Source organism: Prionailurus viverrinus, chromosome F1 (genome assembly GCF_022837055.1).
Source record: "Prionailurus viverrinus isolate Anna chromosome F1, UM_Priviv_1.0, whole genome shotgun sequence".
Lineage (NCBI taxonomy): Eukaryota > Metazoa > Chordata > Mammalia > Carnivora > Felidae > Prionailurus > Prionailurus viverrinus.
Window position 1 is genome coordinate 42,015,569 of NC_062577.1, and position 26,485 is coordinate 42,042,053.

Genomic DNA, 26,485 nt, shown 5'->3' on the forward strand with positions numbered 1-26,485 from the left:
TTGAACCCACCAACCATGAGGTCATGACCTGAGCCGAAGTCAGACGCTTATTGAGCCACCCAGGCTCCCCAGGCTTTCTGTTTTTAACCCATAGTTCAGTATGATTATATATTTTATGGCATGTGACAAAGAACTAAAACAATGAAAGAGTATAGAATGCTCAAAACCACCTTGGCCTAAACGGAGGTTGCAGGGGCTGGTGGGGAAGGGAGAATGGGGAGTTAGTGTTTAATGGGGACAGAGTTTCAGTTGGGGAGAGAAAAACATTCTGGAGATGGGTCGTGGTGATGGTTGCACAGCAGTGTGAATCTACTTAGTGCCACAGAACTGCACACTGAAAATTGGTTAAAGTGGTAAATTTTATATTGCGTGTATGTGACCACAATAAAAAACCACCTTGTTCTAGTTAGTGATGTTTGACTCATCACTGCTAACCATTGTGCACACTCATGTGATATTCAGAGGCTCTAAGCTGTCCCATTTTAAAAGGAAGATTGGGAAAACATTTCTATTGTTGATTTTTTAAAAAGACAACGAGGCAGCTGCCATGACCGCTGTTGGCTGTGAGAAGGCTTTAGAAGACGTGTATCAGCTGCTGGGGACTCATGGTCTGCTGCTTGGTCAACAGCCTTAGAAAACGTAGGTGGAAGTGTCAGGAGACCAGGTTTTGAGTTCTACCCAGGGATGGATAACCTCTACAGTAAGGCCCGTGGATGCCAGGCTACTCGACCACATTTCCAGAGTGAACAGGCTGTTGCTGCTTCCTTTCTGATCATGAAAAGAACAGAAGGTGCGGGTAATACCGGTGACAGGAATCTAAAGGAGAGACCCTGAAACCATGGCCTAGTTTTTGTGTGCCACTCATCCCTCATATTCGCCGTTGGGCCTCACTCATCAGTGACTGGGGGTGGTCCCGTGCCCTCCACTTTCCCATGGGCCTCTTGGATGGGGAGGAAGCAGATCATGCCACTTGCTGACCGACACTGGTGGGTGTTGCCACGGGTTGGTTGAAGGGACAGGTCCATGAACGTTTCCTGGTGGTGTATGTGTCACTAGGGCTCACAGGGGCCCTTCATAATCTTCTCACTGGCCTGTGTGAGCTCTGTGACTCTATAGTCCTGGTTATTACGTGTTTAGAAAGCATGAGCATATTTGAAAGTGATTCTCTTATTTTCTGTGTAAGTATTACCAAAGACCATCACACTTTTTCATTTGTAGTATGCTAACAGACCCTGGCATCTGGATTATGGCAGCAATATTGAAAAAAATATTGCAATGGGAAGTGATATTTAGGAAAACCTTGCCAATTTACATTCTCACTGGGGAGCCTTGGCTTCACACTCTTTGGTCAGCCCTGGGCAATTAAAACTTTTGTTCCAGTAAAGGTTCCTCCTAAAAAGGTTTCATTAATTATGAAAAATGCCCTGTGGGCATTACATTGTGAACTCTTTTGTGGCTATCATAAATAATGGGGCAGAAACACTTGTCAAAATATGGTAGAGCTGATTAGATAATGCATCCCTCCTTTGATTTTTGGTTGATTTTCTGTTTGAATTTTTAAAGGAATAGCTATTGCGTCCTCATAAAATGGGAATGCTCATTATAAAAAATCCAAGCAAAACTGAGAAGTACAAAGAGGTTAGCAATGAATCGTTGGTAACGCCCGTTACACCAAAAGCATTCTTCACTCATTCATTCATTCATTCATTCGTTCATTCATTCAATGAGTGTTCCTTGAATGAGTGCTGACTGTGTTAGGCAGCAGGGATCAGCAATGAATAAAGCAAAGCCCTTGCTATCCTGGGGCTTATGTTCCGGTGGAAGGATAAGATGATAAATAAATACCTAAATAGATTTATAAATGCCATGAAGAAAAATAAAATGGGGTAAGGACATAGAGAGGATGTTTTAGGCAGAATGGACACAAAGACTTCTCTGAGAAGGTGACATCTGCAGAGAGCTGAGTGAAGTAAGGGAGCTAACCATGTGAATGTTGGGGAAGCATGCCCCAAACCAAGGGAAAGCATATGCAAAGGTCCTGAGGTGGGAGTGTACATGGCGTGTTCTATGAACAGAGAGGCCAGTGTGGCTGGAGACCAGTGAGTAAGAGAGACGGGGGAGACAGTCATGGACTAGATTAGGGCTTTAGAAAGCCTTCAGCTTTTTTCTCCAATGGGAAGCTGTTGGAGGGTGATGAGCAGGGGATAGACTACAGGGGAGTGAAGGTGGTAGCAGCAGGATCCTTAGGAAGCTTCCACAGTAGTTCAGAACAAAATGGTGCTGATTTGGACTAAATTAGGAATGGTGGAGGGGTTAGGAAGTGGTTGGATGCTGGGCACATTTTGAAGATATAGCTAATTAAGGATTTGTTCATGAATTGGATTAGGAGTTTGAGAGAGAGAAAAGCATCAGTAATAGCTCCTAAGGGTTTTGGCCTGATGGATGAGTAGAGGTGCTTTAACAGAGATAGGGAACGTGGAAATCAGGGTGAGTATCAAGAACTCAGGTTTGGGCTTGTTAAGTTCTAAGTACCTATTAGCCATCCAAGAGGAAATGTTAAGTCATTTATAGTAGGCACGAGTTCAGGTAGCTGTCTAGACTGGAAATTCAAATCTGGGAATCACCAGGCACAGAACTGGAAGAGGTCTACTGAGAAGCAACTAGAGATGGAAAGAGGTGCTAGAACTGACCCGAGGAGTATTAGCAATTAGAGGTTAGGAGAGAGGAGGAAGGTCTGCTAAAGAAGCTGAGAATGTGTATCCAGGGGCATATGGGCATATCAGGGAGGATGGTATCCTGGGGCTGGGCAGTGATCCCCTCTGGTGGCGTGGAGTAAGCCATGTGCTGAGAATCGGCCATGTTTGGCACTGTGGAGGACATTCCTGCCATCACTGAGTGAAAAAAGCTCTGACTAGTGAGCTAAAGAGAAAAAGGGAAGAGAGAAAGTGGAGGGAGGGAGTGTGGACAGCCATTTTGAGTTTCCTTGTAAGGAGAAGGCAAGATGGAAAAAGTAGCTCCAGAGGAAGGGGGAGATCAAGGGAAATGTGTGTGTGTGTGTGTGTGTGTGTGTGTGTGTGTGTGTGTGTGTGTGTAATAAGATGGGGGAAAATCTAAAATGCTTGTTTCCTTATGGGAATGATCTGGTAGAGCAGAAATGATGATATAAAACATAAGTGTATGATTTTAGTGAGCAAGAAGTAATTTTATAAGAATGGCATTATGCCATATGTACTTTAAAAAATAAAAACAATTGAGTTTAATTTTGCTTGAATTTAGCAGCAGGAAAAAAAAAACAACAACTCACATGTGAAGGCAAAGGAACTGCTGACCGTCTTGTAAACGTTTCTTTGCCATGAAAGATCATAGCTCTTATTACCAGCTCTCTCAAAGGCTAAGAAAATGATTAGAAAAAATCTTGAGGGGGCTGAATTCATTATTAATATTTTAAACTACATTTTTAGCTAAATCTTCACTTCGAGACAAATTGGCTGATTCCTTGCCTGGCAGGATTAAGTGATTCATGTTCTTACACCTTCTTGTACCTCTCTTCCCCATCTCCCGATTTTTGTAGCTTGTCTGGATTTTTGTTTGTTTGTTTGGCAGGGTTTCTAACATTTACATGCTGCCCTGCACGCTCTCATGTGTTTGTTCTTGGTGTTGTGTCTACTGCGTGTTCTTTTTACCACGGCGTCTGTGTTCCTGTGGTTTTGTTTTGATTTATCTGCTGGGTACAGGATTTCTGCTTCTCAGGAGGGGTTCATGGGTCTATATAGGCTGAGGTCTTCTGAGTGTGCCAATGTTGGTGTCTTTTTCACACTTGAACGGTGACTCAGCTTGCTGTAATATTCCTGGATCACAGTTATTCTGCCTCAGATTTTTTTTTTTGGAACATGGCTCCATCATCTTCAGGCCTCAGTCGTTGTTGCTATGGAGAAATCTGACCCCTATTTTGTTAGAAGTGTTGCTGTTTCTCCACTACTTAAATGATTCTTAAATGATTCTTTCTTTATAGTTGAAGTTCAAGATTTTAGACATCATATGTCTTGATATTGATCGTTTCATGTACATTTCCTGGCATATAGTATGCTTTTTCTACCTGCAGATTTAGTTCTTTCATTTTAAGGAAATTGATCTGTATTATATTTTTTTGGTTATTTTTTTCTGTCCTGTGTGTCTTCTTTTATGTTTACCATGAGGATCTTAAGCCTTTTTTTTTTTACATGCCATTAATTAGATTTTTAAAAACCTTTAATTTTGAAAAATTTCAAACTTCTAGAAAAGTAGGGAGAATAGTGTTATCAACCCGCATGTATCCATCGCCTTGCTTCGATAATCCTCAGCTCACGGCCGATCTTGCTTTATCTATATCCTGCAGCCCCCTGCACCTCCCTCCTCACTCTGAAGCAAATACCAGAACTTATTCACCTTGAATATTTTAGTACTTATCTTTGAGAGATAAGAACTCTTTTTTTTTTAACTTAACCACTAATAAAGTTCATCTATTCTGTTTTTAATCCATTTATTATATATATAATGACATTGCTTCATTGTGTTAGATCAGCAGTTTTTTTGCTCCAAAGGTCCAGTGGGTGACTGTAGTTGCTGGGCGTCAAAATCAGGAAGGCGAAACCAAGGGGACGAGCGGGGAGCTCTCTCTGGTGTGAATGGTGATATGTTGGGTTGGGCGGTCACAGAAGCTGCATAGACAGGAAGTGCCCACTGTCTCCTTGGCATTCTCGGATTTCAAGTGTCCACGTGAACTGTGGAGGGAATGGGAGGAGGACCCAGAATGTCCAGTTTTTTTTTTTCCAGCAAGAAGTGAAACTTATGCCCTTTCTGACTTAATAATAACCATGAAGAAGGAGCTGAGAGGTTTGAAGACTCTGTGTTCTAGTTCTGTTTTTGGTGGTCATGTGGTTTATTGCCGAGCTTTTTAAATCTGTAGGTCAAGAAATCAGTAGGTCATGAAATGAAATTAGTGGGCTGCAACCAGCATTTAAAAAGACACAGAAAATGTGAGTTTGTGGCATGTACTAAGGATATGTATTGTTTCAGGAAACTTCTGTTTTGTGTATGTGTGTGTTGGGGGGGGGGTTGGCTTGTGAAAGTTTGGAAGCCACTAATTCAACTCCTATTTCTATACTTTCTTGTCCAGAAAGTTCTAGGATCAAAGAGCCCATGAGACAGATTTGATTTAGGTGTTGAACAAAAACACACATAATACGATGTACTTGGAACTGTTCAAATTAGTTTACAAATATTAACTTATAAAATCTCTAAGAGGGTACTATTATCATGGAACTTTTACACAAGGCGACATTGAGGCACAGAGCGGTTGAGTAAGTTGCCCAGAACACACAGCTAGTAAGTGGTGGAGCTGGCGTTTTGAGCCCAGCCAGACGGGTTTCCAATCAGATTTTGCCCTGCTGCTTCTCCAGGTGAAAGCATCTCTAGGTGGGGGTATGGACTTCTTCCTGCCCTTGCCTTCAAGAAGAAATGAAACAAATAAAGTGTTATTTATTTATTTATTTATTTATTTATTTATTTATTATTAAGAATAAATAAAGGTGTTTTCCGACTCCACCCCCCATATATACTTAAACATTTAGAGCTAAGATAGTGAGAATGAAGACTTTTATTTGTTAAATTGAAGAAATTCAGGGATCCCTTTTATTAACCAATATTGCCAACCTAGAACTGTAGGATTCCAATGTGAATGATAACCAAACGAGTCCATATATCAGCCTTATACACAGATGCAGGGGAGTGGTTAAGAGCGCTGATTATAGAATTAAACCCATCTAGGTTCAAATCCTGTCGTGATCTGTGACTATCTGGGTGACCTCAGGCAATTAACTAACCTCTGAAGTCAGTAGTCAGTAGTCCTTCGTCTGTAAAGTGGGAGGGATCGTGGTTGACTTTGGAGGAGGCTTACCGGGCACCAGGCATATAGTAAGTCCTTTATCTCTTCTACCCTTCGTAACAACTCACTGGTGTGGCTGCTGTTACAAGCTCCATTTTATAGTTAGTGAAACAGACTTACAGAGATTAAGTATCTTATCCAGGGACACACAATTAGCTTGTGGCAGAGCTAGAGTTGAAGCTCAGGTCTTTCCGAATGCAGAGTCCTCACTCTTAACCACTCTGCTTTACTGCAAGCTTACCCCATAGGGATGTTTTGAGGATTAAATGAGACAATGTGCCTTTACACTTGAATAGTGACTCAACTTTCTATGAGCTTGCTTGGCTCATAGTAAGTACTGAATAAATGGTTTCCGTGCTCACTATTGAATGTGTAAGACGTGCCTGTGTGTAACTTTTGTGGAGACAGTTTACCTTTCCAGAGAAAATAAACTGTAGTCAACTAAATCAGTTCTTACAACCAACCAATCACTTCACATCTATATTGAGTTCTTGAAAAATAATTGGTTAGCTATTCTCAGGGATCTCCTAAGCAGATACTTTCACTGGAATACATTTCATCAAGGAAGGGACTGTCTACACAGCATCTAGAACAGTGCCTGGCACGTGGTGAGTATCTTAGTCTGGATTTCTTAGAAAATAGAGCTGGAGGCACAAGCTTACGCTTTATTTGGGAGAGCCATTCCAGGGAAGCCGGAATGAGGAGGAGAGGGAAGTGAAAAATGGCAGGGAAGGAGAGCAAATATAAGGGACTGCTTGTAAACTGGCTACAGGTTTGTGAGAGACTGATGGTTTGTCTTGTGGGACATCTTCAGAGAAGCTACTGCACCTCTGAACAGTTCACTGGGGAAAGGATGGAGAAGATGCCATTTGTCCGCTCCATCTCCTATTGGTTGAAGGTTGACTACATGGAGCTTCGGCTCTCCTGTGCTTCTTGGTCACATGGCTGGTGGCCGAGGAGGTCCCTGTGAACCTATGCCTCAGTGGCAACAAGGAAACCCTGGGCTGGGACTTGAGAGGCATGCTGCACGGGTACAGGGCAAGGCGATGTCAGGCTGGCCCACTAACAACTTGAAGGACCAGTGGTTCCAGCCAGTCAGCCAGGCAGTTGTGTTCATCTTGGGCGATGTATAAACTGGGTCTGGCATAGTAGGCTCTTGATAGTGATAGACTCCTAACTGCCAAAGGGAACAAACTCTGCCCTGCTTTCTTATTTAAGTGATTTGCAGTTACTGACACTTGCAGATATCTCTTTCACTCTTGCTCTACTCTCCCATCTCCTCTTCCTATGTTTTCCACCTAAATGGGGGTGTCGCCAGGCCTAGGCTTACTTCTCGTTCATTCTGCATGATTTCTATGGGCCACTGTGTTCACTTGTATAATTAATTTCATACTTCCGTCTACTTGCCGATGGCTCCCAAATGTCTGTTTCCAGACTTGGCCTCTCCTGGGAGCTCCAGACTGGAGAATAAAACTGTCTTTTCCAACATGAAGTTCCACAGGTACTTCAAAGGCCAAGTGAATATCCTGGTCCTCCACAATCATCTTTGTTTATGCCTCTTCTCAGCAACGAACAGGTGCTCAGTCCGTGCTTGTGGAACTAAAACTGGAATAATGTGCTGATACTACGTGCCAAGCTGGATCCTGCACAGAATGAAATAAACCTTCCAGAGCCAGCTCTCTAGGAATTTAGGGTCTGGATTTTAATATTGATCCAGTTTGTTTTCAGTTCGATTGTGTTGGAGGCTTGAGCAACATACAGTTTACCGTTGTCCATTACTGTCATGAACGTTTGGTCTTTTGAGGATTTGATTGGTAGGAGATTGCTTGGGTTTTGAGCATAACTCCCTTATGCTACCTTTTTGCAAGACTCTCCTTACCTTGCTTTGTTCACGTTTATAGAGCTTTTTTGAACCTTGGTTGTATCTGATCTGGATCTTTTTGAACCTTGGTTGTATCTGATCTGCAGCTTGCTCCCCTCTCTGCTCTTGACCCCCATCTCACCCCATACCCTTTTGACTGCAGTGTGGCACTCAGAGCCTGCTGACCGGATCTGCCCATTCCTACCTCCTTCCCTTTGCTTTCCATCTTCTGTCACCGTTATATCTCCATAAATCCTTCTCAGCTCAAGGCCCCAAGATGGTCTCAAGTCCACACTGGCTTATACTGATCTCCTCCTCTCTGAGCATCTCAGCCATTAGTTTGCACGTAGCATGCACAGACTTATCCTGTTGAATACTTTTGCATTTAGTTCCCTTATTTCCCAATCCCTTTTGGATTGTAAACTGCTTGAGAGTAAGACAATGTCTTATATTTTCTTTTGCGGTCCAGTGATTCATCACTCAGATCTTTGCACAGAGGCAAAGATTTGCTGGATTTCTTGGTTGATTGCTGTGGTCCTTGAGAACCAACATCTAGTTAGCCTTCAGCAATAAATCAGGGCCATCAGGTGACATTTCCCAGGGGAACTGTTGGTCATCTCATCACATTAATACAAGTTAATTCTGGACTTCGGACTACAGGGATTTTGTTGCTTAAACATCTCAGGCAAGGCCTATGAGCTAAAGTTACTACTTTGGCGTTCGATGTGGCAGCTTGTTCATTTGGGAGCCTTTTGTCTTTGACTTTCCATTGAGTCACTTGAGAGAGCCAAGGTGGCTTGCCAGAGCAGTCGCCATGATTAAAGTTCATTGAGACATTCCCCTTCACATCCTCCTGCCCCATTGGCTTTACGAGGTTCCTTTCTATATCTTCACTGGAGGGCTTGCAAGTTAATGGATGACTGCCTGTCCTTTGGAAACTCTTAGGGCCGTTTTTCTCCTCTTCCTTCCCACTGGCTGGTTTCTCTTGGTCTCCAGGGCTGTATGCATTGGTTTTCTGTAGTGTGAATGTAATACAAGGGGAGGGGAGGTTCTTTCTTTAATAACTTTGGGATATTCTACAGCACGGGGCAGACAGTTTTGAAGATGAGCAAACTTAAAAGTTCAACAGAGAGAACTGTAGTCAAAACGAAAGCCAGGGAAACCAGGACTTCACTCCCACCTTCCTCTTCCTGCCAAGATAACTGTCTTACCTTTGAATCCAAAGGTCTCTCATCTGTCCCCTTTGCTCACCACTGCCTAGGGAGCGATAGTATAGAATCACTAGCTTTGGGACCACTGGCTCTAAAGTGTGCATTATTTCTAATGGTTAGAGTAGGTACGGACAAGGATTTTTCCACTCATGGAATTCTCCTGCTCATGCTGACTTCTGTACCGTTCAGCCTGGATTGCTCATTAATGCTCACTCCATCTCTTAATTTAGAAGGTATAGGAATCCATACAGCAGACCTCCTCTGATCTTCCTTCAGCTCTGTTTTCATCATGACACACACTTTCACTGGCTCCATTTCTGGCTGCTGGAAATCTGAACTCCTCTGTTTGCTTTTGAAGCTACTGCTGTGTACCCTTATCTCTGACCAGGCCTCAAGGTACCCTTTGTTCTAGCTAAGCCATCCTCCTCACTACCTTACAAAGAGGTCATGCTCGAACATTCCCATCTCTTGGCTTATATGTTCCTCTGGAATATTGTCTCTTCACCCTTCCATTTCATGGGTAGATGAAATTCTACCCATCCTAAGAATAGGAGTTCAGACTTTGACTTGCTCCCTTCTTCCCCTTCATTCTCTCCTCTCCCTTCTTCCGTCCACAAATTTGAAGGCCTGCCAGATATTGTTCTGGGTCCCAGGAGTATGCTGGTGAACTGGACAAATTCTTCAAGGATTTTAGTCTTCCTCAAGAAACCTTGTTTTAGTCATTTTAGTCCTCACTGCACTTTCTGAGTCCTCAGAACTTGTAGTATTTATTCTTAGTTCCAGGTATACAACATACAATATACAATATACAGCAAAATAACAATTTATGTAGTATGACATCTAGCAGAAATATCTATTAAATAAATATCTAGCATAATTTATGTAATATAATATAATTTATGTAATATATTAATATATAATTTTTGAAAATGTATATTTAAATCCTATCTTCACAATCAGATTATAAGTTTCTTGAGTGTAGGGAACTTCATGCTTCTGAGAGCTTCAGAATCCCTCACTTTATTCATTCGGACTTCATTGTTTCCAAGGAACCAAAAATCCAAAGCAAACTATTTTAAGCAAAAAGTGAATGAGTTGGCTTATGAGACTAAAAGGGCCAGGGATAGGGCTGGCATCTGGCCATGACTTGATTCAGGGGCTTGAGTTTCCTTTTCCCATTTCTCAGTTCTGTTTTCTCTGGGTCAGCTCCATTCTCAAAGATGCTTTCCAGTCATGGTGACAAGATGGCACCAGCAGTCTCAGATTCTCATTGTCTTCAGGTCTTAAAGCTCCCAAACAAGGCCTGCAAGTAATGTCCACCATCTTTGGAGAGGGCAGAGGTGGAATCAGCTTTACCAAAAGCACACGGACTGAGGGTCAGGGAGATTATATAGATGCAGGGAAGGAGAAACAATAAGTATCTATCACATCCACATATTCTGGAAGCTTAAGCTATTGTCGGTTGGTTGCTTGGATTAACTCACGTCTAGTTCTTTGTTGTATTTAATAGGGTAAAGGAATGATGAAAAAGTCTACCAGTCACTCTTTGAGGAAGAATACTTGCTGTTTTCTGCCTCACCGAAAATAGCTTGCTTGTCTTTTCTTGCAAGAGCGACTACTCATATATAAGTGATGGTGGTGATCGTTGAAAGAAATGGTAGAGCAGGTAGACTGGAGCTGATATAGGTCTCTTCTTTCTCTGCTCTCATATCACTATGTGCATACCTCGTAGTTCACCTTGTTTGCTACAGGTGTTTCACTTGTTTCTTCTCTACGACCAGGCTAGTTTTGAGGAAGAACTTCTGTATTCTCGGAGGACCTGGAAGGTGCACAAATAAATTTTTGTGATAAGAGTAAGTAAGAAAGGACATGGCTTCAGGCCTATATCTGCAGCTAAAATAGCTATGTGATCTCGGCAATGCCTTTCCCTTCTCTGGTCTTTGATTCCATCATCTGCCCACCAAGGATTTTTAAGGGCCCTCCCGTTACTGGGTTTGTAGAAAAGCAAACCAGTAGGGTGAAGAGCAGGACTTGGCACGGCATCTCAGCATTTTGTTTCCTTGGGAACAGTTTTGATAGGGGCTGATTACCCTTGCGATAAGAGGTCTTGGTAAGAGATATGGAGGGTAGAGCCCAATGAAAGCCTCAATTGTCTTCTTATATAACACAGGCTGGAAAGGTACTAGGAATTAATATTCCTGAGGTGGCTGAGGTGACATCATGTGTTTGTGAAAGGACTAAAAGCAGGTGAGGCAGATTTTGTGGAAAAAGACTGGCAGTCAGTCTGAGCTCCCAGTGGGGAACATGGGCTGATCTCATGCTCTGTGTTCTGAACAGAACCTGTGGGAGTCATAGCTCCTGTCCCTTAGGTGCCAGCCCATCAAGGAGAAGGGGAGGACCTGTGTTACTTTTCTGAAAGATTACATGTTTCTCTCAGCCTGCCCTCCTATCCTCATTTTCTCCTCAGAAATGTGGTACTCATAAGGGGCGCCTGGGTGGCGCAGTCGGTTAAGCGTCCGACTTCAGCCAGGTCACGATCTCGCAGTCCGTGAGTTCGAGCCCCGCGTCGGGCTCTGGGCTGATGGCTCAGAGCCTGGAGCCTGCTTCCGATTCTGTGTCTCCCTCTCTCTCTGCCCCTCCCCTGTTCATGCTCTGTCTCTCTCTGTCCCAAAAATAAATAAACGTTGAAAAAAAAAATTAAAAAAAAAAGAAATGTGGTACTCATAAGGAGGGAGTTTTGTGTGACTTAATCGGAGAAGACTCCTGAAGAAAGAGATGAATTTTGAAAGAGGGGAAGAAAGGGACTAATATCTCTGGGTCGAAAGCAGCAGACTGAACAAAATTCCCCTACACCCTGCTGACTGGTGAATTCCCTGGGTGTTCTCTGAAGTGAGGACATTTTTCAGAGGACTGCATCGCCTGTGTTGGCAGATGTTATATAATTTAGAGTCTACATGATTGTAAGTGTGGGAGGGCCCTGACTGTTTTTGTTAAATGATTGGTATCCTATTAATTAGGGCTAGTTTTTCTTCTAGTTTTATCCTTCTTGTGACCCTTGATCCTCTTTCGAAAACGGAAATGAGCTTCCTTTTCACTCCCAGGACAGGTATAGTTAGGATCTCAGCTGTGGCCAAGCATGGACAAGGAGTCAGCACTTTCCAAGGGAAGCTTTGTTGGATGTGTCTGCTGATCCCATATCTGAACTCATGTATAAAAACATTCCTTGCTTGGTTTTGATTTGACACCCTCCAGAAATGATGGAACGGTGATCTGCCAGTAGAGTTCAGTGTCATGGCCAAGCTTGCGATCCAGAGGGGCAGTTTCCAGAATTTGCTTTAAGAATATTCAGTGCAGAACTGAGACCCAGCGCATGCAAATGGAGAAATGGAGACCAAGGGTTCCTTCCTCTTTCTGGTGCCTGCCCATTGGGGCCATTTTCCCCTTTGCTGGCAGGATGGTGCTCAAAAAACATGCTATTTGGTGGAGTTAAATTTTTTAAATGAGATGTAATTGATATACCATAAAATTCACCCTTTTTAAAGGTATACAAATTCAGTGCTTTTTTAAAGTACATACACCAAGTTGTGCAACCGTCACCACTATCTAATTCCAGAACAGTGGGGTTAAATTTTGACTTGGATCTTTGAATGAGATATCAACCAAAGGTCAATTCTGGTTTTCAGGAAACTAGTTCTAAGGCTTTGGTTCTTTTTGCAAGGGAAGCTACAGAAGTGTCATTTAAAAAAAAAAAATTATAATAGAAAAAAGAGTCAGAGGACGTGAAGTTTTCTTCGGCTTGTTGTTTGACTCCTTTCGCCTGACTGTCTTTTTCAGTCTTTGGTCTTTGGGTTGGGACTTATCCCCACGGCTATGTTATAATAAAGAATATCCAAGGCAAAAGCAGTAAGACTGGCTTTGCCTTCTTTTCCTGTCTCCTCTTTGTCAAGCCACGTCTCATTAGGGCAGCGCCTGGGCCTGTTCTGTTCTTTGGTACCATCACCCACCATCACCGAGCTCAGGGTCTGACACACAGTAGGAGCTCAGTAAAGATTTGATGAATAAAAGGCTGTGTTAGGTGCCCAGGGGAGGTCGTTTTGGCATTATCAGTCAAAGCTCATGGTGACCTTTGTACTTTGGCTTTGTGGATGGCCATGGAATCCATTCGCACCCTGAGATACAGCTGCTTCTAGAAAATGAGAGCTTGATTTCTTCCTGTGTAGTTCTGGCGGCAGAACCGACAAGGACACCCTCATCCCCAGTTCCCAGGAATGCTCATCCAACTGTAGACTGGATTTCTAAAGCCTTCTCGAGTTGGTATGGCCAAGCACAGTGTGGGTGGTGTGAGTGTGTGTCTTTGAGTGTGCACCCGCATGCACGTGCGTACTCGCCTAAGCACACGATGGAATTGTGAAGAATTCCTCCGTGTTTTTATAAATCGTCCCTTTCTTCTTTCTGCCCCTGTAGTTTATTGGTAGGCCAGGGTGCAGAGGGGCCTCCAGCCTGGGCACAGGGCCCAGGCGAGCCGGCCTTCAGTGGCCTATTGTTTTCGGCCCCTTATTGCATGGACAGAGGGCTGGGGCTGGCACAGCTGCCTTCTTGGGGACCATTGTTTGTCTTTTTGCAGCAGCAGCAGCAAAAGTCTGAAGCAGCACATTTTGCGCTGGACAGAGCAGCCATTCTGTTTTAGAGCTGCAAGCCTAGAGATGGCGGTGGTTGGAGTCTCCCTTCCGTGTCTGCGTGGGTGCCCTGAGGATAGAGACCAGGGAGGCTTCTCCTTCTAGGCAGGTTGCAGGAGAGGGGAGATGCTCAGTGGAGGGTTTCGCAAACCAACCACAGTGGCAGGTGGTATCTGTTAGCAGAGATTCTTCTGTTCCTGGATCGGGAGTGGAATATCATTGCGTTCTCACTTTCTCTGGCCTCTGGGCATATTGGCAGACCTCAGCGTGTGCTCCCAGGACAAGGAAAGCACTTCCTCCAAAGTTGTCCTGTAGAGTAGATCCAGGAAGCAGGGAAGGGACCCAGCCCATTTGTGGACTAGTTGAAACATGGGCTAGTTACCGAGTCAGTGGTCTCGAGTGGGCTGGTTACACGAGTCAAGTGGTCCAAACTTGATTCTGAATCACCCCCCGCCCAGCTGGAAGGTAGAGAAGGGGATGTTCCGGGGGTGGGAGCCATAGACACTGTAATTTACCCAGAAGTACTTTCAGAGACTCCAGACTTGTGTTCTGTTTCTTTTGTTTCCCTGACCGACCCACAGTCAACCTCTTTGACAAGTTAGACAAGCCTTAATTTAGCTTCAACCCCACTTGCACCTAATTGTATGACCCTTTGGTAAATGACTTAACAGATCTTATTTCATTTTTCTTACCTGTGTTATCAGGATAATTGGGGAGACCTAATGGGATACTTGTGGAGATTAAATGAGATGATGTATGTAAAGCCCCATAAAAGGTGTTCGGTAAACACATGCTCCCCTTCTCTCAGGATCCCTGAGGGGATGCCTGAGGGCGGGGTGCACTTTGTATTGTGCTGCCCACTAGAGGCACCTGAGAAAGTCAGGGTGGAATTCTGTGTTGGTTGGATGTGCTTGGGGGCTTCTTAGGTTAATGCACATATTTCAGAGGCCTCCTATAAAGTGCTAATTCCTGGACAGGACAACCCTGGGGTGGCCTATCTCTGGAACTTCATAGGTATCATGGGAATTTGCCCAGCCCCCTCTTGTTTTGGTGGAGGGTGGGCATCATCCATTCTATCGGGTTCCTTTCCGCTCTCCTGGTTAGTGAGATTATTGAGGGGAAGTCTTAGGTGAATTATAGGGGACTCAAAGGGGGCTGACAGCCCCTTACCCATCCACATCCTCTTGCAAATGTGGGACTGACTGGGTGGGCTCTTTGTCCTAAGATGCTCTGAGTCTTCCTTAATGAACAAGTTGTAAGTAATATCATTGAGCATTGTGAACGTGGTCTCTACCCATAGTTTGCCCATCCAGTGGCTACTACTGCCAGCTTCTACTTCTGCCTGTCGGTAGGCAGAAGGGGTACAGATGCCTCTAGGAATAGTTTTGACAAGGGCTGTTGCCTTTAAGAGGCCCAGAAACCCCTGGCAAAAACTAGATGCCTGATATGCCCTCTGCAGCTCTTCCTCCCAACACCCTTGTAATCAGACTCCCCAAAAACACAGAACAAGAGAGCTTTGATGAGTGATGAGGTAGGCGGCTTTTCTGCTCAGCCTTCTGTCTGCTTGAAACAATCCTCCGGTGCTCAGTTTCAGTTCAGGTAAGGTTACTGTAAGGTTTGATTGGCATTGGCGGTTGGCGAGGGGGAGGCATGGGGATGCAGAGGGTGAGAACCGCACTTAGAGATCACCCGAGATCACCCATGAAGTACCAGAGACTTATGCTACATTCTGATATGAGTAAAAACAGAGACAAAAATGAAGATAAGGATAGATTATGGACCCCTAGCCACTTCAAGGCAAAGCTAAAGGTGCCATTTGCCTATCCATCATTGTTTTGTAAGCGTGGTGGGCAGAACTTTCAACATCAGAGCTGTGATCCTGGCTTTGCCTCTGGTTTATCCACAGCTCAGGTGAAAACTCTAGGTCCCCCCATCACCCCTGCTCCCATGCATTACATAGCATAGGCAGAAAGCGTTGTTATAACCCTGCTATTATGGAAATGAATTTGGAGCGTGCATAAGGAAAGGCATAATAATATAGGTGCTCTTTTTCCCTGGGACTGGAGTCATTGCCACAAACGAATGCACTGGAGCTGAGCAGGCTTGCAGGGAAAGGGATAAAAGAAATGGCTCCATTGCGGCTCAAATGGGGATTGGGATATAACTTCAGCAGGATATGCACTGCAGACCTTCTCTGAGCTGAAAAACAGTCTGCTTTTGGCATGCTGCTTCTTGCGGGTGCCAGGGCTCTTGTCAGTAACAAATACTGTATTGCATTTGAGGCAGATCTGGTTGCATCTGGAGCTACCATTGCTGCGGTCCCAGAGAGGGTGTTTGCTAGCCCTGTGTGAGGACTCTTGGCTAGGCAGAAATCTGTCAAGCTAGAACTTCACCTGAAACATGTCTAACTTTGACACAGCAGGGGCTCTGAGCATCACTGAGGATGAGGCAACCGCTGTATGAGTGATATTTGTTGAGAACAAATGAACTTCTTGAAGATTGATTGACATTCTGTGATTGGAAACTATGGAATCTGATTGACAGTGAAAGAGTTGCTTGCCTAGAAGTCTGGTGCTTGTTTCATTCTTGATTGCCACTAGTTGACCTTGGGCAGGACCCTGTCTCCATTAAAATATCCTGACCCACAAGGGGCGCCTGGGTGGCGCAGTCGGTTAAGTGTCCGACTTCAGCCAGGTCACGATCTCGCGGTCCGTGAGTTCGAGCCCCGTGTCAGGCTCTGGGCTGATGGCTCGGAGCCTGGAGCCTGTTTCCGATTCTGTGTCTCCCTCTCTCTCTGCCCCTCGCCTGTTCATGCTCTGTCTCTCTCTGTTCCAAAAATAAATAAACGTTGAAAAAAAAAATTAAAAAAAAAAAATATCCTGACCCTCACCCTCCCTCTTGGAGATGTGGAAAAACTTGTGTTTATGTATTTATTTTTTAAGTTTATTTATTTACGTTTAAGAGAGAGAGAGCACGAGCTGGGGAGGGACAGAGAGAGGGAGACATAGAATCCGAAGCAGGCTGCAGACTCTGAGTTGTCAGCACAGAGCCCGACGCAGGACTTGAACTCACGAACTGTTAGATCATGACCTGAGCCAAAGCTGGATGCTCAACCGACTGAGCCACCCAGGCTACTTGTGGAAAAACATTTTGAAATGATGGGAGAAAGTATAAAAAGTAGGAGCTTGGGCTCTAGAGTCAGTCTCTCTGGTTGAATCCCAGTTACATTACTTTAATAGCTTGACTTCCTTAAGAGTCAGTTTTCTCATCTTTAAAACGGGGATGAAAGTAGTACCTTCCTAATAGGATGGAGATAAATCATTAGGCTCTCAGCCAAACAGAACCCAAATTCTGGCACTGTGCCAGAAACACAGTAAATTGCTCAATAAATGGTAACTGAATATTAAGTGTCTAATAAGCAGTTTCTCTTAAATGATTCAGCAGACTCCTGGTTCCAGGTTCTTCAGGGGTCCAAAAAGAGTTGGTGGAATTTTTGGAGGTGCTTCAAATGGTGCATACGGCCATTTTAAGCTTTCGGCTTGTTGTTTTATTTTTTTCAGTTAAAGGCATTAAGTTCCCACCTGAATGGAAGGGGTCAATGTTAGTGTGTATGTATTTGGTTTTGTTTTGTTTAGTTTTGTTTTGAGGGATTCCACCTGACTGGCCGGCCTGGTTTCTGTTGCAGAGATCCGCACTCAGCTCACAGAGCAGATGAAATGCCTGGACCAGCAGTGTGAGCTCCGGGTACAGCTGCTGCAGGACCTCCAGGACTTCTTCCGGAAGAAGGCGGAGATCGAGATGGACTACTCTCGCAACCTGGAGAAGCTGGCCGAGCGCTTCCTGGCCAAGACGCGCAGCACCAAGGACCAGCAGTTCAAGTAGGGGCTCTGGTTGTTTCGTGCGGAGACCTGAGACGGGGCTTGGGGCGGGAGGGAGGCAGGGTGTGCCGCCTACACCCTCCTGCATTCACGACGGTGCCCCGGGGACTTCAGGTTGGCTGAGGGCTGAGAGCCCTCTGGGACTTCTTTTCCAGATTGGTCTTTCGTGCAGGTCAGGATCCTGGAGAGCTCAGAAGAGATGATGAATTGTGCTGATAATAACAGCAGACACTTTCATAGTTCTTCCTATGTGCTAAATGTGGTTCTATGGGTTTTTATATGTATGTTAACTCATTTAATCTCCACAGCAAGTTCGTATGTTGGTTATTGTAGTCTCCCCAACTTACAGATGAGGAAACTGAGTCATAAGGAAGTTAAAGAACTTGCCTCAGGTCTCTCTCTCTCTCTCTCTCTCTCTCTCTGTCACACACACACACACACACACACACACACCCCTCGTACATCAATATCAATCAATATCAGAGCTGGGATTCAAACCAAGGCAGTCTGAAGTCTGACTCCAGAGTCTCTCTCTCTCTCTCTCTCTCTGAATCTCTGAGTCTCTCTGAATCTCTCTGTCTCTGTCTCTCTCTCTCTCACACACACACACACACACACACACACACACACACACGCACGCATTCACACACTCCTAGTACATCAGTAGCAGAGCTGGGATTCAAACCAAGGCAGTCTGGCTCCAGAGTCTGTGTTCTTAACCATTTCGCCAAACTGTCTTTAACTGGAAGAAATGAATGATGCTCTAGCATACGTCTGACTCATTGCCCAGACAGTTGCAAAGGTCTATCCCTTGCATAGTATTTTATGCAAGTGACCCATTCACTCTGTTCTCACTGCTATTGCTGTAGTTTAGATCATCATTATTGCTGTCTGAATGATTGCTTTACTTACTGTATCATCTGCAGCAGAGGTTCTCAACTCTGGCTTCATATTAGAATTCCCTGGAGAGCATTTTGAAAATGCTGAAATCTGGGCCCCCTTCCAGAGCAATGAAGTCAGAATCTCTGGGAGCAGGGCCTGGGTAACAGTATGGTGTAAAAGCTTCCCAGATGATTCTAACGAACAACTAGTGTTGAGGACCACAGTGTACAGCTTCTCCCCGTTCCAACCTGCCTGACCCACTGTTACCAGATTTAGTTTTCCTGGAACACACTGGGGATCCCGCGGTTTCTCTGTGCAGTGGCTTCCCACTGTCTGTGTTCTTGACACTCAGCGTGTGGTCTCCCAATATCGGCACCACCTAGGATGCTGGGAATGCAGAATCTCAGGTCCTGCTCCCAGATCTACAGCGACAGGATACTCAGGTGATTTGTGTGCACATTGAAGTTTGAGAAGTGCTGCTCTGTTTACAAGGGTATACACTCTCTGGCTTGTTCTTTGAGCCCCTGTACATCTGACCTGGACTAGCTTTCCAACCTTACTACCTGTTGTTTTTTTCCCCTACTATACCATAGCCAAACAAAGCATTAACTCCAGTGGACCTTTGCCCATCCTGTTATTTGAACTTAGGTACCCATTATTCACATCTATGCATGTCAGGGACATACCTGTTTTAAGAATCATGTTCCAAGAAGCTTTCTTGATTCTCCCAGAAGAATGTTCTCCCTTTTCTGAATTCTTACAGCATTTTATTTGTTCTTTTATTAGGGCAGTCAGCACTGTCTGCCTTATATTATCTTCTCTTAGTGGACTATATAAGCTTTTCTGATTCGTTTTCCAGTCTCCCATAGTGCCTAGTGTAATATGTGGTATATAATAAATGCTTACAAAACATTATTGGATGAGTAAATGAATGAATGAAGTTATAAATGAATGCCAAGTGTGTCTCATTTTCCTCCATTTTCTATTTTTGTTTATCATATCACCCTAATAATTTGGGACACAAATTACCCTTAACAAACCAGCTCTGGGCAATGAATATGGAGAGGCTAAGTTTGAGGACAACACGTGACACTCTCAAAATAAGCCAGCATGCGAATTTCCTCCACATGTTTTGTCCTCAGAGCTCCTTAGCTTTCCCAAGTTCTGTTCTCTTTACATAAGCAATCCTAAGGGAATAAAATGTTATTTTAGTATATGATGAACGAAGATTTGGGAGAGAAATCATTTGCTTTAGAAAGAGGGGACTCAAAGTTGGATTTATTCTGTTGGTAAGCTACTCCTTAAAATCACATTTGATTTTTAGGACTATATCATATTTTCAGCTCAAGGACATATTTGCTACAAATTAAGGTACAGATGTGTTCATCTGTAAGTCAGCTGAATTGCTGTGATTAAGATCACATGCAAGGAATAGGGTGTTTTCTCCAAAGCTGGAAGAATTGAATTCCCTTCTCATAGAGCCTGGTACCTGGCTTCATTTTCCCCCAGACAACTAGTGGGTATTTATTAAGAGCCATCTGTGTACTCTGTATTGTATAGGCATTGGAAGATACAAGGGAAGTTTATTGTGTGTCTCCGTAGGGGGCCATATCTGGCTGGGGAAGAAAGATTTTTTAATACAAGAAGCAACTAGAGAGTAAAGCAATAATGATCTCATTAAGAAATCATAGAAATCATTGGTTGTGTGTAGAATAGAGACGTGATGAGAGGTCCGAGATAAATCATCAGAGAGATACATAAAGGTAATGGAATAGTCAGGAGAGTTTCCATGAAGCAAGTGGGACTTAGGCTAGGCTTTAAAGGTAGATTTGTGTAGGAGAGAACCACAGCACGTGCAGGTGAGAGGAAGCAGGAGCGTTTGCTGGTGAGGGGGTACAGGGACCAGTGAGGGACCCAGCTTCATTAAAAGGAAGTTCCTTTCCCATTCATTCAACAAATGTCCATCACACATTCCTTGAACTCCTTCAGTCCAGACACTGGGCCTTGGGACATAGTGGTGAGCTAGCGCTGTCTCTTGCATGCGGCACTTACAACAGGATGAGGAAACGGGCATTGAACAAATCGCACAGTTAGATCAGTTGAGGTAAGTGTTGAGGAACAGAAGTACAAGGCACTAGAAGAACTTGTAAGGGGGACTTCGCTCCTTTTGCTGTCACTGTATGGCTAGTTTACTTTAATAACTTCCTGTCTGATCTCCTGAGTAGCAAGCTATTTACCCACCAAACCCCTTTTAAGTACCTACTGGGTGCTGCCCTCTCCGCTCATTCCGGTGGAGACTCAGGTGAACTCTGGATTCCTGGCTAACCGAGAAGAGAGACACGTGGCAATGTCATGAGCAAAGGGCTTCAGTAGAGGTCGGAGTGAAATATTATGAGAACATAGATATTTACAAAAGCAGTGGAAAACAAGTTTAGGTAAGTGGAGTAGACACCAAATAACAGCTCCGTGATAGACAGGCAGAGGAGTTCAGGTTCGACGCGACAGCATGGTAATGAGGGCTCTCAGTTCTTGAGTGGGGAGAGCAGGAGGTAGAGTTTCTGTTCCTGTAGGAGAAGAGGAAACAGCGCGGGACTATTGGCAGCCTTGCCGTGTTCGTTTATGATGTGTAACGGGGTGGGTGTGTAAAAGATCATGTCCACCCACCATACAAAGTGCCACAAGTGCAGGGGGAAGAGACATTTCTTCAGGTTGGGGACTGGGCGGGGCTTCATGGAGGTGAAGTTCGTGGATGGGAAATGGGAAAATACAAGTGTGAGTGCTAGGTGCTGGTCCAATGGCTTGAATTCAATTGAGACAGTGTAGAAGTTGTAGAAAGAGGATAGAAAGATGGGGGAGGAGGCATTTCAGGCAGAGAGAACGGGAATGGTAAAGGCACAGAGCTGGAAAAACGAGGCCGCTGGGTAACTCATCCGTTTTGCTGAAGAGCAGAAATAACAAATGCAATCGTGAGATAAGCTTGGAAAAATTGGTAGGGGCTTGATCACAGTGGTCTGGGAACACCAGGTGATAGGGTTTATTCTGTAAGCATGGGGAGCCATTGATAGTTTTTGAGCAAGGAACATAATTATGGCTGTGCTTTGGGAAGGTAACTATGGCAACACTGCATAAGATCAATCGGAGGGGAGAGACAGGGTAGCAGGAGGCCTGTTGAGGAGTTATGGCCGTGAGCCTAAGGTTAACATGGGCCTAACCTGAAGTCGTGCCCTCGGAAATAGAAATGTGAGGGCAAGAAGCGGTCAAACTCAGAGAAACTAGGACAGAAGAAGGGCTGTGGGTGTCCTGGGTCTCTGGAGTGGTAATTGTACTGTATTTTCATTCAGCTGGTGCAGTGTAGCCTCGATTTTGCTGACTCTAGGGCTGATCCCTAGAATAGTTCATTCTCTGCCCAGAGCGTCTCAGCGGGCACTCGTCACCTCCCCCGGAGCTGTAGCAGCTGTTGGCCCAGCAATGCCATGGATTTGTCTCTCTGTGCTGCCAGGAGAACAGCTGCCAGCGGCAGCTCTGGACAGACGCGTCTTAGGGACCTGGAAACTATTCAAGTCGGGCTGGGGTAGGGTGGCCAGGGCCAGAGTCCGTCTATATGGACCCGCCGCGCCCTTTTCCAGACCAGTGTCTCAGCCTGGCTGGATCTCAGCCTCTCATGCTCAGTTTGATTGGTTATTCAGTTACAGTTTTAAGTGACTACATTTAGGGACAAACATTGCTGGACTGCTTTTTTTCTTTTTCTTTTGGACAACTTCTTACCGTGGAAGCCATTAGCCTGTCACTCTTTGGCTTTGCTTCCTATTCTGCTTTGCTCCTGCTCACCTTTTGTCCTCTCCCACACTGTGCTCTGTGCAAACACCCTCATTAAAGCCCACACAGCTCTGACTCCATTGCAGAGTCTGACCCTGTGGTCCCATCACGCTCCTTCTCTTCCCCCTCCCCCACAGAAAGAGTGAGAGATGCTGCAGATAGAACTACATAGTGTTTATTTGATTCCACCGTATTCTGCTTTGTTTAAGATAGGGAACATGGCTTCCTCCATCCGTTTGAATTGTGGGTGAACCCTCTTCATGTCTGAAATTCTATCCGCCTGGTTTGATTAAGAGCAGAGATAAAATACTATGTGAGGGTAGGAAGTCTTCCTAGGGAAGATGTTCTTGCATTTTCTTTGGCTCTTTGAAGAGTATAAATGTATTCCTATTTGTTGCTGAGCCTTTGATTGTCTCTTTTAAGTGGAATCTGTGTTAATATTGCTCAGCGGGACTCTAATTGATAATGCCTTGGCTGGTTTTTTGTTGGTTTTTTTTTTTTTTTTAACATGGACTTGCTGTAAATTACCTTTCAGTCTTAGCTCACTTGATTTTGATCTCCTACTTTTAATGGCTCAGTTCTTCTTCTTTTTTTTTTTTTCCTGTTGAGTCTTTAGAGGAATACTCCTACATTGCTATCCTGCTGTGTTCTTTCCAGAGACCTTATGCTACTTTAAAACCCACTGCCAACATTTTTTCTGTCTTTCTTCCAGCTTTTTATTTTTCTCAATAACAAATATTTGTTGAATATTTTTAAGGTATTGTTCTAGACTCTAAAAGGAGGGAGATCCAAAGAAATAGAAGTCGTGGTTCTTTCCCACATGACTTTATAGTCTAGTCAGGGATAAATTGTACCTAAATTCAATAGCACAACTTCAATATAAGGCAACATGTGGTAAGTACCAAGTGTGTGCTATAGAAGGGATGGTGCACAGTTGGAAGGGTCAGGAAACTTCCAGGGAGGAAATGGAATCTGAACCAGACATTGAAGAAAATGGACAGGATTTTGATAGACGGAGACAGAGGGAGGGGGAGGATGTTGTAGGCCAGGAGGGGCACAGCAGGAGGAAAATACAAAGCACCAGTGAGTAGACTGGTTTGGCTGGTTAACAAGAGTATATGGAAGAATTGGACAAAGGTAGACAGGACCATATTGTGGAGGGCCTTGACTTTTGGCTAAGGTTTGGTGCTATGCAATAGACACTGGAAACCACTGAAGGTTTGAATAGCTAGTTGTCCAAGCCGAGGCATGAACTCTGCTTACAGAAGATTGACCTTAACCTTAATGGTGGTGAATTGCTAAATGACTGGAAACTTGAGACGGTGACACCAGTTGCCACAGTATATAATAAAGATCTAAATTAGGGTGGGATGGTAGGAATGAAAAGAATAGAAATTGATCCTTTGGACCATTTAGCAAATATGTGTTGTGTTCTTACCCTGTAACAGACACATGCCAGGCAGGACAGATACTGCCCCCTGCACTCCTGGAGCTTACAGTCTAGAGACAGATGGAAAACACCTGGTGCAGGAAGAATCTACAGGAATTGCTGACAGATGGGATTCAGGTTTCAAGTGAGCTCAGAAGCACAAAAGAAAGAGGGCTGTGAAGTTTCTTTTGGACTTGGGTGACTGGTAGATTAATGGTGCCTTTAATAGAAATACCGAAGTTAGGAGGAGTTGTTTTTGAAGGGCATATGAGAGATTTGGTTTTCGGATGTGAAGTTTAAGACACTGGAAGGATATCGAACATGAAATTTTCAATAATTGATAGAAAATGAATAGCTGTATTCAGGGCTGAAGTCTGGGTTGTTGGTAGATATTTGGGCATGTTCATAGAGAGGTGATGGTCGAGGCTGTGGCACGTTCTGATTTCCAAGGGTTTAGGGGGAGAAAGGGGAAAACATCTTTCATATTGTCTGTAGTACTCAGATTGCAGAGAATGAAAAGTGATTTAAAAGATATATTTGTGCGTTCATTCAATTCGCATTTTGGGGACCAGGCATTGCTCTAGGTTAGGGATGTATCCAAGACAGTATCCTATTCTCACTAACATGAAATTAGCAGGACATTAAAGGGACACATGGAGAGTAAACCTGCTTATTTGGCTGCGTATGAGTTGTGCAACTACAGGAAGGGAGGCGAGGGAGCAGGACCCAGGTATCTCAGGAATCTGGTAGACATCAACCTGCAATACGCCTTTCAGTGGGAGGTTAGGTACACAATTAATTAGAGAGAAATTCTTGTAGAGTCCATGTTCTTGGCCTTGGGCCCAGTATTTGACTGTGCACCGTCTCTGTGGTTACGTCACCTATTGCTGATGGATTTTTCCTCTGGAGTTAACTTCAGAGTTGTTCATCAGCCTCACAGGATAGCATTGGGTTGAAAAGCAGAGTCAGTTGGCCATGGAGATTGTTACAGCTGTGATTTCAAATCAGAAAAGGGTGGAGGACCAGAAAGTTCCTCCTTGAGTATGGGGTGACTTTGAGAGGGAAGTAGGAGGAAGCATGAAGTTGCCAGAAGGGAGAACCCCTCACTTCCTGGGACCAGTGTGTCACTCATTCATTTTGGACATATTTGGGAGCTGTTTGTTCCCTCAGGGGAGGTTTTGCCCAGATGTAGCATCTGGTGTTGAGCAAGGATTGGCTTCCCTTTGCCATGGCTCAAGCTGCCTTTATTTAGAAACGAACAAAAGGTCCCCTGGTGACTTTCTTGCTGGCCTGCTCCATACAGAACTTAGGTGGTGGTTGGGTCCTTTTTGGAAGACTTGGGAGCTCTCCTTACACATGAACAGAGCAGGATAGAAGAGACACAAGAAGGCAGTTTGGGGGGGTGGGCGGTCAGCAAGACAGAGTGCTGGCCAGTCTTTGGAACAGAGAAAGAATTCATTTGCAAGCTCTTTGGGAGGCTTTATAACTTAGCAGGAAAAGCTGAGCGTTTAATCCAGACACATTTAGGTCTGAATCCTGACTCTCCCGCTTACAGCCCTGTGACCTTGAGCAAATCACTCACACCCTTCTAGCTTCAGTTTACTTGTCTATGAAATGCAGAGAGTAATACTTACCTCGAAGAGGTTGTTTAAGGATTGGATATAATATATGTGAAGCACTAGCCTCATGCCTATAACTTACTAAATGCTCAAAAAATGGTAGCTGATGTAATTATCATTGCCACAGAAGGAGTATAGTGTGGTACTCAAGATCACAGGTTCCGGAACCAGATTTCCTGGATTTGCAATCTTAGATTTCCCACTTACTAGCTGTGTGATTTTAGATGAAGGTTCTTAGTTGCCTCAGTTTCCTCATCTGTAAATTGAGGATAATAATAGTGCTCATGGAGTCATTCTGCTGAGTAAGAGAATTAATATATGTGAAGCCCTTAGGACAGCACTTAGTACATAGTAAGTGTAAATAGCAATGACTTCTTTGGGACTCAGGAGATGGGACTGAACATAGTTACACTGGGTAAAACCCTGATAGATTAGATTTACCATTCATTTCCTGAGTTAAACATTTAAAAAAAATTTTTTTTTTTAACGTTTATTTATTTTTGAGACAGAGAGAGAGCATGAACAGGGGAGGGTCAGAGAGACACAGAATCTGAAACAGGCTCCAGGCTCTGAGCTGTCAGCACAGAGCTGGACGCGGGGCTCGAACTCACAGACTGCGAGATCATGACCTGAGCTGAAGTCGCCCGCTTAACCGACTGAGCCACCCAGGCGCCCCGAGTTAAACATTTTTTTAAAGTTTATTTATTTTGAGAGAGAGAGAGCATGCACACGTGCAGGGGAGGGGGAGAGAGAGAGAGAGAGAGAGAGAGAGAGAGAGGGAGAGAGAGAGAATCCGAAGCAGGGGCTTGATCCCACAGACTGTGAGATCATGACCTGAGCTGAAATCAAGAGTCGGATGCTTACAACTGAGCCACCCAGGCACCCCCAGAGTTCAGCATTCTTAAACGTGGCCCCAGATGATATCATGCCAGTCTCCCTTTTCCTCAGTGACCCCTGTGAGTGGGCCGTTGTGAATGACAAACTCATCCTCCTTCCTGATTTTTATGATGTGGCTGTATTGGCAGGAAATATGCAATTATGTCACATAATTATATGCCCAGTTCCTATAAAAACTCAGCAATTGTACATTTTGTCCTATAAGCTGTCATGTTCACAAAGTGTCATGAGCTACATTAAACCAGGTAGTTAATCCTGGCATGTTACCTTTAGATCCAGACTCATAATCCTCA

General features: G+C 44.3%; 1 protein-coding gene across 8 annotated transcripts in view; it reads left to right on the top strand.

The window, feature by feature from the left end:
* Window positions 1-26,485, top strand: part of SRGAP2 (SLIT-ROBO Rho GTPase activating protein 2) — a 234,583-nt gene that overhangs the window by 73,402 nt on the left and 134,696 nt on the right. For all 8 annotated transcript variants that reach the window (XM_047839711.1, XM_047839713.1, XM_047839712.1 and 5 more), the window contains exon 3: window positions 17,357-17,549. In XM_047839711.1, the coding sequence (XP_047695667.1) occupies window positions 17,357-17,549 (193 nt within the window). The remainder of the gene's footprint in view (window positions 1-17,356; window positions 17,550-26,485) is intronic.